This window comes from Thamnophis elegans, chromosome 11, assembly GCF_009769535.1.
Source record: "Thamnophis elegans isolate rThaEle1 chromosome 11, rThaEle1.pri, whole genome shotgun sequence".
NCBI lineage: Eukaryota > Metazoa > Chordata > Lepidosauria > Squamata > Colubridae > Thamnophis > Thamnophis elegans.
The window spans coordinates 16,952,621-16,967,903 of record NC_045551.1 but is presented as its reverse complement, the minus strand read 5'-3'; the positions used below and the strand labels follow the sequence as shown (position 1 = coordinate 16,967,903).

General features: G+C 42.1%; 1 protein-coding gene across 1 annotated transcript in view; it reads left to right on the top strand.

Annotated features, from left to right (window-relative positions):
• POLA1 (DNA polymerase alpha 1, catalytic subunit) overlaps window positions 1–15,283 on the top strand; it is a 388,965-nt gene that overhangs the window by 170,505 nt on the left and 203,177 nt on the right. The window contains 1 exon segment of the mRNA XM_032226833.1: window positions 11,354–11,559. Coding sequence (XP_032082724.1) covers window positions 11,354–11,559 — 206 coding nt within the window.

The window sequence follows — 15,283 nt, the reverse complement described above, 5'->3', positions numbered from 1 at the left end:
CATCCGGACCCACAATGGCTCCAGTTGACCATACGGAGTAGGGACAACTTCTCCTCCAGGGTAATTCAGGCTTCTACGAGGCCTTCCACAGACAGAATATATAATGCAACCTGGACTGCCTTTTGTAGCTGGTGCTCCAGCAAGGACTTTGGTGTTAGTCAGTCAGATCCTAGACTTCCTTCAGGACAGACTGGACATGGAACTGATACCTAACACCATTGTAGACAAGCGGCTGCATTATCAGCAATCCTATCCTACCATTCACAGGTTTCTCAGGGGTGCAAACAACTTGAAGCCACCAGTGGTACACAGGTACCCTACCTGGAACCTATTGAAAGCTCTCATGGGGAGTCCCTTCGAACTGCTGAGGTAGGCTACACTGCATTTCCTGATCTGTAAGGTAGTCTTCCTGGTTGCCATCAGGTCAGCCAGGAGGATTTTGGAGCTGGCAACCCTCTCAGTGAGTGAAGACTTATGTATCTTTCACCCTGACAGGGTGGTACTCAGACTGGACCCCTCCTTCATTCCTAAAGTGAATTCCTGGTTCCACAGGGCCCAGGAATTAATCCTGCCAAACTTCTGTACAGGGCCATCTCATGCTCTGGTTAGGAGGTGGCATTTCTTAGATGTGAGGTGGGCTCTCAAAATCTACATGAAATTGACTTCCTCTCACTGGAGGACAGAGGCCTTGTTTGTCTCCTTTCAACCTTCGACTCTGGGCTCCAGAGCTTCTCCATCAACTGTGGGAAGGTGGATTTGGACGTGCATCACCAAGGCCTACAAACTGCAGGCCCTTCTAGTGCCGAGGTATATCACGGCCCATTCCACCAGAAGCACGACCAAGACTGTGGCGTGGGCCACTCATAAATAATACAATCAGGCACTTCTGCTTAGAAATAAATGTGTTTCCTCACTTCATTTTGAAATCATTTTATATGTCTTGTAATGAGTGGAACAATTTGTAATGGAACCTCACAATCTATTTACTACTAAAACTCTCTTTCCTGCAACCTTTAACTGGGCAAAATGGTGTGGCATAGGGCAATTTTTTAAAAACCAAGGTACCTCAACTATTCTAACAGCAGCTTCTATGATAGACTCTTTCCAGCATTCTCATTGATCTCTAGTGTTTCTTATCCATAATTTTAGAAGGAAGACTGAATAATAATCCATCTCAAGATGGAATATTTAGGGAGATGGAACCGCTTAGAGTGGGCTTTAAAGCAGTATGAAGCAGTATATAAGTCTAAGTGCTATTGCTAAGTGCTATTACTTGTGCCCTTATTAGCTAGGGACAATTGAGATTGACAGGGAGTCCTCATTTAATGACTAATTGCTTAATGACTTTGAAATTATGAAGGCCTCAGAAAGGGTGCTTTATACCTCTAAAGCATTTCCAACTGTCACAAAATGTTGCAAACACATATCCCACAGTCACATACTGGCTATCTGGATATTTGGCAATCCATTTGGATTTATAGCTCATTGCCAAGCTCCTCTCAATCATGCTATTGTCACTTGCAAACTTCCCTGCCAGGTTCCCCAGAAACCCAGTGGAGAAGCCGACAGGGAAGGTTGCAAACTGCTGCTACCTGTTGAAAGGACTCATACTTGTTTTGGAGGCTGGATGAAAGAAGTCCCTGTTTTGTTTCTTTTTGAATCTCAGCAACTGAAATCTAAGCCTGCATGGAGTCCAAAACCCTTCCCTCAACATCTCTTTTCTTTTTTTCCCTCCTTTTTAAAATTTTTTAAAAATAATTTTATTTTTTCTTTAACTTCCATTAGTGCTTGGTGAACAGTGTACTGTACCCCAGGACACTGAAACCATCATAAATACGAATTTGATCACGTGACCATGAGGATGCTGCAACGGTCGCTAAGTGTGAAAATGGTCCCTAAGTGTGAAAGATGGTCATCAGTCACTTTTTTCAATGCCATTGTAACTAAATGAACTGTTTGAAAGCTAAGGCTAGCTTGCATTATAATGCCTTATGCTAGCTTACATTTTCAAGAGAGAAGCTAAACTCCTTATTAGAATGGAAATAGAAATGAATAGAGTAGAGTAGAATAGAATAGTTTATTAGCCAAGTGTGATTGGACACACAAGGAATTTGTCTTTGGTGCATAGGCTCTCAGTGTACATAAAAGAAAAAAATACATTCATCAAGAATCATAAGCTACAACACTTAGTCATAGGTTACTAATAAGCAATCAAATTATACTAGGAAACAAATTATTGGGATTTTTAAATTATTGGATTTTTTTTTCAAAGAAACTCAGTATGTGCTTCCTGATTATTAAAAGTGCAAATTCAGTGTCAATGACTCCTGACTATTTAAAATATAGTCTAAGACAATTTAAAAAAAGAATCCACACAGAATAAAACTATTTTAAAAAATCCTATGCACAATAAATAAAATATTATTTTAAAATACAAAATAAAAGAAAAAAACCCGGCTCATTTATCAGCAGGCAGGCACTCCAAGTCAATCCAGAATGATATAGATGTTAGTATCTGCAGACCACCAAATTTTTCTCACAGACCACCAGTGGTCCACCACGGGCCACTGGTTGGGAACCACTGCTTTAAAGCAGAATTTGCAGAGGGGAAGCAGGGAGACGGTTCTTAAATAGAACGCTCCCTTTAAAAAAGGTAAGTTTTTTTTAAATGACTCAATGCAGCCAAGTTCATTATATGGCATGCAAGCCTTGTCACATCTTATTATGCCATCATCGCTAAATCTCTTTAGAAAGTCTACACGAATATAGTTTGTAAATCCCCCTATATTGCTCCTTTCCCATTACTCCTGATGCTGGCAGGTATATTGCCCTTGCCCACAGAAGCTCAAGAGGAGAAAATTGGATAAAGCACACCTTAGTCATGCTGGATGAAAATTTAAATTTCTAACTTGCCTCTTTTTTGGGGGGGAGAGGGGCATCAAGGCTGCCCAGGAAGACCAGCAGAATAATAATTTAAAAAAAGAGATAGACTTAATACGATAAATAGAGAAATGTGTAGAGAAATGTAGAGAATGAAGAGGGATGGATGGATGAAAAAGGGGAAGGATGGATGAGTTTTTAATAATCTGGGGCTGCAAAACGGGGGTTATTAATCTGTGTGTGTGTGTGTGTGTGTCCAGCCTTCATTCCTGCTCACTTCACACTGGATGCACAAAAAGAGCAGTCAAAGTATGTGTGTGTGTGTGTGTGTGTGTGTGTGTGTGTGTATGATGTTTACCAGCAACAAAAGGGGAATTGCTAGTAGAGTCTTTTATTTGCAGCTGTTAAGGGCTCGGTTACAGCAATTACGAGATCTCAGGAGGAATGGGGGAACCTAGGGAGGGGACGCGGGGGAGGGAGGGGGATCGGAGATCACAAGTTAGGAAAAGGATAGATTAAAAAAATAAGGGGATCGTACACCCCCACCCACCCACTCCCAACCCCATCCGACAGAAGGAGATGAGAGAAGAGCAGCGGAGAGAAGGAAATCTCCTCCATCCCCCCGCCTCTTCCAAATTATACACACAGACACTCCCCATCCCGCAGCCCAAATTCCAGCTGCACCAATTCAAGCTCCCAGATCTCTCTCTTTTTTTTCTCCACTCATCCCCCCCCCTCAACCAAACAAACGAGCAAAGGAAATACAAGAAAAACAACTTTTTTATAAATAAATAAATAAATAAATGAAATCCAAGGCACGGGAGGAAAATCCCCCTTTCCCCTAATTCCCACTCCCCCCCATCCCGCCTCCCGATCCATTTGGGGTGGATTTCTTTATTTGCAATAAATCCTGGGTTTCCCCCCCCCTTTTTTTTTAAAGGAAGGAAAATGACAGATCTTCTACCCCCCCCTCCTGCCCCCCCACCAAAAGGAGACCAGAGAAAAGCAACCAGATCAAAAGGAAGGGAGATATGATCGTGTTTGGAAGAGCAGGAGGGGTGGGAGGAGCCTCACCCCTCATTGGGCGATGCGAGCAAGCCGAGCGGAGGGAGAGAAACCACTGCCATCTAAAGGCCACATCGAGAATGACACTTCAGAGAAATAAAAACTTTTTTTTTTAACGGCGTCCTTTTTAAATCGGGACTTTTTGAACACACAGCGGGACACAGGACAAATTTTGAAAAATCATGACTGTCTCGCCAAAAGCGGGACGTCTGGTCACCTTAACTATGTAGAATAACAAGCGGTATACACCTCCCTTTGGTCATCATCTTAAGAGTTCTATACGTGTCCATATTTCATATATTTTAACTTATACTTAATTGTCCTTCCATTGTCATATTCAATCAATTAACAACTCAGTTTAATTATCATGTATAAAAGTGAATCACATGCCTCTACTTTGTATTCTCCACATAACAGTTTCATATTTGTCCATATTCCATATATAACCTTTATTTAATTATTTTTCCATTATCATATACAATCAGTTAGCAACTCAGTTTAATTATTATATATAGGAGTAAACCACATATCAGCTTTATATTTCCCATATAACAATTTCTAATTATCTGTTTTTTCCTAGTATTTTGTCCCACTTCTCTATTCCTATCTTCTCCCTTTTCTTTGTTTTGCCATGTCCACCCTCTTCAATTTTCCCCAAGCCACTGTCAAACCCAGTGAAATCTTTTGTATTTTCCTTTATTGGGGTATAATCCCCCTCTTCAGTTTTCCCTAAGCCACTGTCAAACTCAATGAGATCTTTTGTCTGCTTTTTATTTCTTTTTGTGGGGGACATCCCCCCTTTTCAATTTTCCCTATACCACTGTCAAAACCAATGAAGTTTTTTGTCTGTCTTTTAATCTTCTCCCAATTTAATAGCAGAGCCTCATGTATGTAATGTCTTCTAAAATACCTGCGTTTTAGTTCCCTTATGCCATAAGAAAGCATGCCATCCCAACAACAAATCATGTCCTTCTACAGTGAATAATTTAGAATTTCTTAAATGTTATCCATTCCTTAACCCACATAAAACTTGTTGCCTGATAATACAACTCCCAGTTAGGTAGACCGAATCCTCCTCTTATTCTAGCATCTTGTAACAATTTTAAATTTATTTTCACTTTCTTTCCCTGCCAAATATACTTCAACACTATTTTGTTTAAATTATCAAAATAATTTTTCCCTAATCTAATTGGAATTGTCTGGAACAAATATACAATCCTGGGTAGTATGTTCATCTGGATTGTTGACATTCTCTCTAATATTGATAGTTGTAAATTTTCCCATTTTGCCAAATCTGATGCAATCTGTTGTTTCGAGTTTATGGTAATTGTTCTATTTAAGTGTACTACATATTGCTGTCAAATATATCCCCAATTACTTGACCTTATTCGTGACTTGAATCTTCAAAGTTTCCACCAATTCTTCCTTTTGTCTTAATAACATGTTCTTTGTCAAAATCTTTGTTTTGTCTTTATTTTCAAACCTGCTACTTTTCCATATTCCTCAATTTTTTCTATCAATTTAGGTGCAGCTTCTAGTGGGTCCTCTAAAATGAAAACCAGGTCATCTAAAAATGCCTGCAATTTATATTCTTCCTATTTAATTTTCATTCCTTTTATGTCTTTTTTTCTCTCTGATATTTCTATTTAGGTCTTCTAATGTTAAGACGAACAATAGAGGCGATAGTGGACAACCTTGTCTCGTCCCTTTCTTTATTTCAATAGAGTCTGTCAATTATCTATTTATCATTATCTTTGCTGATGGTTTGTGGTATATAGTTTCTATGGCTTGGGTAAATTTCTTACCAAAGCCCATCTGTTCAGCTGTAACAACATAAATCGCCAGTTCACATTGTCAAAGGCTTTCTGTGCATCTAAAAACATCAAAGCCATTTGTTTTTCAGGATGTGCCTCATATATTCCAAAGCGTCCAGAACTATTCTCATATTATCTTTAATTTGTCTCTTTGGTAGAAACCCATTTTGATCAGGGTGAATAAAATTATTTAAGAATTTTTTGAGTCATTTGAGTCTGCCGGTATTGAAACAAATATCTTATAGTCTGAGTTTAGCAGAGAAATAGGTTTATAGTTCTTAATTTGAAATGGGTCAGCCTCCTCTTTTGTTACAAGTGTAACCACAATTTGTGTGACCACAATTGTGTTTCAGCTGCCGCCGCTTCTGCTGCTGAGAAATCCATGGATTAGAAGGAAGAGAAGGCCGTCCCTAACAGAAGCTCTACCTTCTCCTCCCTCTAACCCATGCATTTCTCCCCACCCCACTGCAAACGAGGTGGCTGTCAAAGAGAACGAAGTGTGGGGTTTCTTCCAACAGTTGAAGTAATAGGAGTGAAGGACTCAGCTGTTGGAAGAAGCCCCGCGCTTTGTTCTCTTTGACAGCCGCCTCGTTTGCAGTGGGGTGGGGAGAAATCCATGGGTTAGAGGGAGGAGAAAGCTGAGCTTCTGCTAGGGATGGCCTTCTCCCTCTAACCCATGGATTTCTCCCCACTGCATTGCAAATGAGGTGGGCAGGGCAAGCATGGTGCGGACAGGTAGAGAGAGAGAGAGAGCAGCATCCGTGGGCAGGCCAGGGGAAGGACCGTACCAGTACAGGGGCCTCTGGCTCTACTGTACACCCTATTTCCGCTACTGGTTCTGGCGTACCGGTCCAGACCGGTAGGAACCTGTTCTGACCCCCCTCGTCCCACACCAACACACTCTGAGGCAAAGATAAGTTATGGCATTTAATTAACAGACAGACAGGTCCTTGGCAGCAAACCGGCGCAGACAAGTTTGGGCAGCAATCCAGCACAGATAAGCCGTGGCAGCAATCCAGCCTGCCAAGCTCACAATTATGTTCTCCAACATTAGTTCCTGCGTTGACTTCTGCAAAAGGGGCATGTGCACAAGCATTCCTTTTATAGTCTGGAGAGGAGCCTAATTACCACCAGCTGAGTGCAATTACCTCCTGTAATTGCATAATTGTTCCTTATGCCTATTAGCTCTCTGGTGTCGGGCATCTAGGAACAACTCCCTTGACTCCTCCCCACTGCTGACGTCCAGATCACACTCCCTTGTCTCCTCCCCACTGGTCCAAGGCTCAGGCGCCTCCTGGTGGCCAACCAGTCTCTCTGTGCCCTGCTTGGAGTTGGAACCCTGTCCAGGGTCCTCCACATCCTCCAAAGCTGACTCATAGGGCCCCTTGCTGTCGGAGTTTGGTGGCAGCTCCAACGGCTCCTGCTGGGCCACAATAGGAACCTACCACTGATTCAAATCCAGAAATTTAGAATCTATAGCTGCAGTGGGTTTTGTACTGTTTCCTTTCATTCAATCAGTTTCCTCCAGTTTCTCTACTATTTCTATACTGAATTTGTTGGTTGGATCCAACTAATTAATAGGAAACTGTTTGAATCTATGGCTACTATATATATTTATTTGGTGATTTTTTTTAAAAAAAAATCTTAGTTGTTATTAAGAAAGGTTGTAGAATTATATTCCCTGTGGGCTGATGCTATTCTCTGTTCTTTGGTCAAATTTATCATTTCTTCCAAAAGTGACATCTTAGTTTCAATTTAATCCAGTGCTTGTTTCATCTATTTTTTCTCAATCCAAAGATCTCCATTAAGCATTCTTTGCATTCTTTGAGTAGACAAAGCTTTGGCAGCTTTCCCAGAATGTCTTTGTTATTCTTAGAAAAGAGTTTTAGTCTCTTTCAAGGCATTCTTTCAGTGTCTTGTGAGCAGTAACATCTGGTGAACAAGCTTCCCTCTGAGTCAGTGCTTCTCTGGAAGATTTGTTTAGGATCCTGGTCATCTACTTTTGTAAATTAGTATCCTTAGATGTTCATTTTAGAGCTGATTCATTTTAGTTTGGTATTGACCAAAGGAATCATTGGATTCCTTTCACCCAATTCTGTCAGTTGTAGCCTCCCACTTCCATCTTGTGAGCTTGCTAGTTAACCATATGTGTGATACAGAAACCAGGAAGAAAGAAGGTTGCTTTTCTGCAATGGTGGCTCTTTTAAGGGGCCATATGTGCATTGAGCTACCTATCTATTCTATGACTATGCTTGTTGATTTTATGGGTTTTTATAGCTTCTGCAATAAAACAAAAAATGAGGGAAGGCAGGATATGCATAATAAAAACATGCTTCTTCCAAAAATCTTTAATACTGGAAATTACTTGAGTGAGGCACTGATCAGATATATCCTTTATATTTCTTTTTTAAAAAATATTTTTATTAAACATTTTTTTCCATTTTTAAAAACACAATTATCTTTACATTTCCGCATCAGTATACCTCCATTATGTTCTTTTTGTCCATACATATATATATACATTTTCATCTACTAATGTGTTAATTCATACATACTCCATCTTATATCCATAGGTATGTACCAGGGATGTGCAGTCACTAGAGGCAGGGGAGGCGCGGCCTCACCAGTCATGAGGAAAAGGAAAGAATTTTAAAGAATTTTTAAAAAATAATTAAAGCCAAGGCATTTTTAGAGGCTTTTTAGAGTTCTCTGGGAGCAACTAGCTCAGCCTGACTCAGAGCTCTGGCCTTTCATGAGGGCAGAGTTGAAATCCTCTCTGAAACAGATGGAAAAGGTGCGTGTGTGGGGAGGGGGGAGGAATTCAAAAAGTTTGATTGCATGCAGAACCCACGGTGCCTTTTCAAAAATACACACACAGAGAGAGAGCTGGATAAAAGAATATAAGCCCAGCTTCACTGAAAAGGCAACGTGATTCACCTGCAATCAAAGGCTCCGATCGGAAGGCAGCAGGGGAAGGGGGGGTATGGCAGAGGAGCTGCTTTCAAGCCTTTGGAAAATATATCCAATCCAACTTCTGTGTTTGTTTGAGAGTGAGTGAGTGAGAGAGGGATCCAAGTTCTCTGTGTGCGTGTGTCTGTTTGAGAGATGGGGGTGGGAGGGAGGAAGGAGGGGGAGGGAGAAGAAAAAGAATGGGAAAACTTATTTTGCAAGGGGGAAAAATGCTGTCGCTTTAAATCGGAACTGAGCATGCCTGGCTGTGGAATTCTGGAAGTTGAAGTCCACAAGTCTAAAAAGTGCCTCACCAGCCATAAAACTCACCGCACGTCACTGGTATATACTTATATTTCTTCTATACATATTACTATTTTAGTGTGCTAATTTCCATACAATACATCTTATATCTATCTGTGTACATATATTCCTCTTATAACTAATATTCTGTACTATTTTATATACAATATATCTTACATTTTCCCCTCTTATATATTTATGCGGTTTTATGATTGTTTTTTAATTTCTTAATTTGTTCCTCAATGCTTTCTTATTTTTTACATCTTTATATTTCTGAATGCATAGATAGTGTAAGGTCCTGCCTTGCCAGTCTTCTCAAGAAAGTAGAACTCTTGAAACGAAAGCCATTTCAAAAGGAAACTTTTATTGGAAGATTGTGATAGCAAGAGATCTAGGCAGGAATTAACTTTTCTCACTCAAAACATAAAGCATTGCAGACAGAGCCCCTCCTAAAGTCCAATACATCATCAAACCAATCCCAGTGACTGAAGATGTTATTTGAAACTCAGGCTGAGAAGGTGATATAGCCAGTCTCCAAGGCAATGTTGCTGCTTTTCTCCAGAGATGAGATAATGCAGCTGGCTCCAGGCACATTCCTTTCCCCTTCCCAAGGTCCCAAAAGTTACAGCAAAGCAAAGCAAGGAATAGAAACAGAAATCCCACATGTCTGTATCCCCCCCCCCCCCGCGCAAGCCTCCCCCTCCTACCAGAATGACAGCGTCGCTATAGGAATCTGGGATCTGACAAATAGCTGTTCCAGATCCAAAGTTACAAATAAGTAACCTGTCTTATCCTTGGAAAAGGAAGTAAGTAATTCCACTTTTACTATTCTCTAGGTATTATCAATGCATTTCTCAGGTTTGTATAATATGGAAAAGGATATTGGATGCTTGTGAAAATTTCCTTTCTTTTTGTTTTTGTTTCAATACATTACTTCTTTTGCTATTTCAATATTGTTATATTATGTAATTGTTCACAAAATCAATTTCCTCTTAAGACAACCGAGGCATTTAACAATATACAACCTGCTACAATGCAGAAAAAAGTTGGAAAAACTAAAGATAGATTGTCTCTACAAAGGGGGACGTGGTGTGATGGACTATAGTGGAGTAACAGTTTCCCAGGAAGAAGGGACATTCCAAGGACTGGGGTGGGGCAGTGCGAGTGAAGAGAAAACATAGCCCAAAACTGGATGGGAGACAAAGGAAGAAAGTTAGGATAGCCACTCTCTAATCTATATGCATATATTTCTATCTTGCCTTGTAATGCCGAGCATGTATCTTTCCCATGGCTCTTTGCACCACTCGTAGATTTTGTATCAATTGTGAGATTAGTGCCCATGTTTCACTGTCATATTTTAGAGCAGGTAGCACACACTGATTGAAAACTTTTCAGGCAAATAGGGAGGTTGTTCTTGAAAATTATGCTTAGCTTGCTGAATGCCTGTCAACCTCATTTAACACATTATTCAATTTATTTTATTTTATCACCTTCCATTGAGATCTGTTGGCCAAGGTGTTTGTGGTAGTTTACTGTGTCTAGTTCTTATCCAGTTATAAAGAATAAGAATAATATTTTTATCATAGACCAGCAATAGACATCACTTTTTACAATATATTAAAAAAATAAAAATAATACTGACATTAATAGTGGATAATAACATCCCTGTAAAGAAAATAAATGTTCTCAAACTGTTAGGGTCAGATATAAAAATTTCTTTGCTTATGAAATGCTTATGGAACATATATTGCCAAATTTTCTTGAGTAATGCATATTACTACTACATCTCCCCTCCCTCCCTTCCTCCTTTATTTATTTATTCATTTCTTTATAAAAAATAAAGTTGTATACTGTATAAAACATTTTGTATCTCTTCTCTCAAACCATAGCATGGTATAAATTACACAGATAGTTTCTGACTTACTGTCACAATTGGAAACAACAGTCTTAAATAAGAATGCTGGTCATAATTCCCTTTTTTCAGTGCTGTTGTAACTTCAAGCAGTGGCTAAACAAATGGTTGTAAATTGAGGACTATGTGGATAGATTTGTTCAACTGTTCTTTTCATTGTTGCATTGGTACTATTTCTTTGAAATTTTGTGTCAAATTTATGACATGCTTTTATTTTGTTCTGTCAACCTATATCTAAGTAGAATACAATATTTATATACTGTAGTATGTTTTGGCCTTCACTATGCTTTTAATCTATTATGTGATGTGGATGGACCATGTTTGCATATCTAGTGTTTTTTTCTGCTTGCTAATATTTAGCTCAGGAATATTTAAATATTACTCTCTTAGCGAGAATATTTTTTAAAATTAATTGGTTCTATATTTGCAGATTAAAAGTGAAGTAAATAAACTGTACAAGTTACTGGAGATAGATATTGATGGAATTTTTAAGACCCTTTTGCTCTTAAAAAAGAAGAAATATGCTGCTTTGGTTGTGGAACTAGCAGGAGATGGAAAATACATTACCAAGCAAGAACTTAAAGGATTGGACATAGTGAGAAGAGATTGGTGTGATCTTGCAAAAGAGACTGGAAAGTAAGTAGTTCTTTATGCATTCTACTCTTTCTCTGAAAGATTTAGCATAGTATTTTTGTATATACAGCATTTTAAATATTGCTATGTTAAACTGTGTTTCTAAGCGTACTATAACCAACTGTTCAATATAGCATTTCTAATTAGAAACATTAAAATAAACAGTTCAATAAATATGGAAGCCAGTTGGCAAGTATTAGTAAACTGGCTCCTGCTATAGGACAGAGGTTGCCTCTCACTAGAATTTCTCAACTAGAAAAGAAATCCACATAGAAAGCCATTTTTTCTTAGAATTATTCATCCAAATTAGTAGTTATGATCAAGAGAGCAAAAGAGGTTGAAAAAAATCTGAATTGAAAGTGACTCCCAATAATTTAAGCAGAAGAGTTCTATTTTTGTCCAGAAGAGGGCAGCAGAAAAGGTAATGAAATGGAACTGGGGAATGGCAGGTAGGATGAGTGTGGCCAGAAGAGTTTGGCAGGGAAGGTGTCAACTCCTAAAGTTATCATGTTGAGGAAAGGGGGGAGTGCATTCCACACATACTTTTGGCTAGAGTCGGATCTCAGATTACTGCAGCAGACTTGGTAGGAGTGCGCCTTATTGGGAATGTGATTTATGACACAGACTGAGGGGAGGGAAGGAAGAGGGATAAAGTTCAGCTATAATTCAAATAATTCTCAATCCTGATTGTAAAAAGGTAATGCCAAAATGGGTGCTCCTAATAAATGATTAATTTTTTTTTGAAATTGGCTCGGGACTCATAAATCAATTAGGGCAGTTTTTTGGAAACCTGACAGCTGGACTGCTTTTAAAATCTATCAAGATTACCAGGTCTCCTGAGCCTGGACTCTCCAATCGCTCCCTCAATATTGTGGGTGCTTGGAGGGAAACTCAGGCAACCATGGCAGAAGGCCAGCTATCCAAAGAGAACCTGATTGCAGCAGGAGTGCAGCCTGACCTTAGCCATCAAAGCTGAGGTGCCTGCTCCAGCAACCGAAGCAAGAGAAGATGAGTATTCAATCCCTAAAGCAGCTAAAGTTGAGCTCCCCCAATCCAATGCCCAGAAAAAAGGAAAGGCCCTGAGCAACCTAGGAAGAGTGGAGTGGATGCTGGACTGGAACCAAGCCAGGCTCCCAAAGCCCCTGATGGAGTCCCTGGGGAGTTCCATAGAGCAACGGAGGGAGGAATTTGACTGGGCCACCCTCTGTGAGGAGAAGCCATTATGCAGGCCAAAAGAGAGGGGAGGAACAGTGGATCCTCTTGTGACGAGAAGCAGACGGAAACTCAGCTCCCCTTCTCCACCCATCAGAAGGAGGCTGAAGCCAGTGCCTCTCCCATGTAGCAGGCAGGCTGCCCAGAGCAGACTGTCTCCGTCCTCCGTCCAAACAAGAGCTGAGAAATATGGCCAGACATATCAAGCACAAGCATACAGAGGCCAACAGGAGGAGGGAAGAGCAGTGCTGAAGAGAACTGCCCCGGTTCAGGAGAAAGTTTGAGGGGTACTCAGATGAGTTAGCCCTATTTCTTGACACAGCTGAGATCTACTTAGAATGCTATGGAAACATCTACTCATCCCCCAGAGCCATAGTGAATACTATCACAGAGGGACTAGAGGGAGAAGTAAGGGAATGGCTAGCAGCCCTCCACAAGAGGAGAGCCCCCCAACTGCAAGGCATAGATGACTTCCTACAACTGCTAGAGGCCAGATTTGAGGAGGTGGAGGAGGACCTGTATGCCGAAGATGATCTCAGGGACCTAAAGCAGAGGGGCCGCCCCGTTAAAGAGCACATCCGTGAATTTAGGAGAGTCATTGGAAGGGCCCCTTAACCAGAGCGTCTGTTAGTGCACTTTTTCAGAACAAGCCTGGATAAGCAGATTGCCCACGCAGCTGCTTACCATGACATCTCAAACCTACTCTCTGAGTGGTTCCGAGTATCAATAAAAGTTGATGGCAGATTGCTTCCTAACGACATGATAAAGGTGAGGAAATGAAAAAGAGAGGTCAACCCAACCTGAAATTGCCCGGCCGACGGTGATCCATACCAATGCAGCGTACCCTGAAACCACCCTCCCCTCGAAGTCCGCTGAAATGCTACAGATGCAGGGAGGTGGACCACATGGCATCTGTGTGCATGACCCCAACCCCAATTCCAAGGCCAGAGCCACTACCCGTGGCATGACTGGAACAGGGTTCCAAACGAGCCACCAATGCGTCCTCGAAGGCCCTCCAGGCAAAGGTGGTGGACCCCAGACAACAACGACCAGTCACCAGAATCCTATGACAGTGACAGTGAGGGAGAAAACGACCCAATTGTGACAGGACCAGTTCACCCTTTCATTTTTCCAATACACTTCATAGTCCCCAAAACAGGAAGCCAGGGGGCTTTTTAATCCCTAATAGACTCAGACTGCACTAAATTCTTGATCAACCTGACCACAGTCCTGAAATTAGGAATCAGAGCAAAAAGTTTGTCCCACCCAATCCGGTTCGAACAGGTCGATGGGTCCCTAATGGGGAGAGCCTATGCCACCCACCTGACTGGGTCTAATCCCAGCCTCAGGATGTCTGATTCGAAGGGCGTGCCGGGGAACGCAGGGGCTATGAGGGAGGGTGGAGGGACCATGGACACGGGAGTGGGCCAGAACATTATGGTCATAACAGGGAGGGGCAGATATGGCGGGGACTTTAGGGCTAACCATTACCAGGGAAGGAGGGTTCGCTACCTTAGAGAGATCCCTCCTTCCGGCCCTATTAGTTCCACTCCAAGGCCAGATGGCGTGAGTAGTCAGGGCCCTGGTCTCAGGCTGCTGTTGCTAAATGCCAGGTCTGTGGTTCACAAGGCTCCCCTCATCCGGGACCTAATTTTAGACGAGGGGGCAGACCTGGCGTGTATTACTGAAATCTGGCTGGGCCCGGAGGGGGGAGTCCCCCTCACTGAGATGTGCCCAGAGGGTTTTCAGGTGCTTCATCAGCCGCGACCCCAGGGAAGGGGTGGGGGAGTGGCCATTGTTATCCGAGGGTCTCTGGTTCCTCGTAGGATCCCTGCTCCGGAGCTTGTCGGGTGTGAGTCCTTACTGGTGAAGTTGGACCTTGGGGGTCAAGTGGGCTTCTTGTTAACGTACCTGCCTCCCAACAGCATTGCAACAGCTCTCCCCTCGCTCCTCGAGTCAGTAGCCAAGCTGGCAGTTGAGTTCCCCAGGCTTATGGTGCTGGGGGATTTCAATTTGCCTTCGCTCGGCGAACACTCTGATGGAGCGCATGAGTTCATGGCTTCCATGACAGCCATGGACCTGACCCAAGTAATTCAGGGCCTGACTCACTCAGCGGGTCACACGCTCGACCTCGTATTTCTCTCGGAGCAGTGGAGTCGTGATCTTGGTTTGAGGGGTATTGAGATCTTGCCCCTGTCATGGTCGGACCACTTCCTACTGAGGCTTGACTTTCAGAGGCCAATCCCCCACTGTAGGGAGGAGGAACCGATTAGGTGGTTCCACCCCAGGCGCCTTATGGGCCCTCTGGGCTTTCAGACGGCGCTTGGTGTTATACCTGATACTCTCGTCCACAGTCCAGTGGAGGCCTTGGTCACTGCTTGGAACTCAGCGGCGGCGGAGGCCCTTAACCGGATTGCGCCTTTACGGCCTCTCCGAGGTAGTGGATCCAGGAGGGCTCCTTGGTTCACTGAGGAACTCCGGGAGATGAAACGCCAAAAGAGACGCCTAGAGCGCC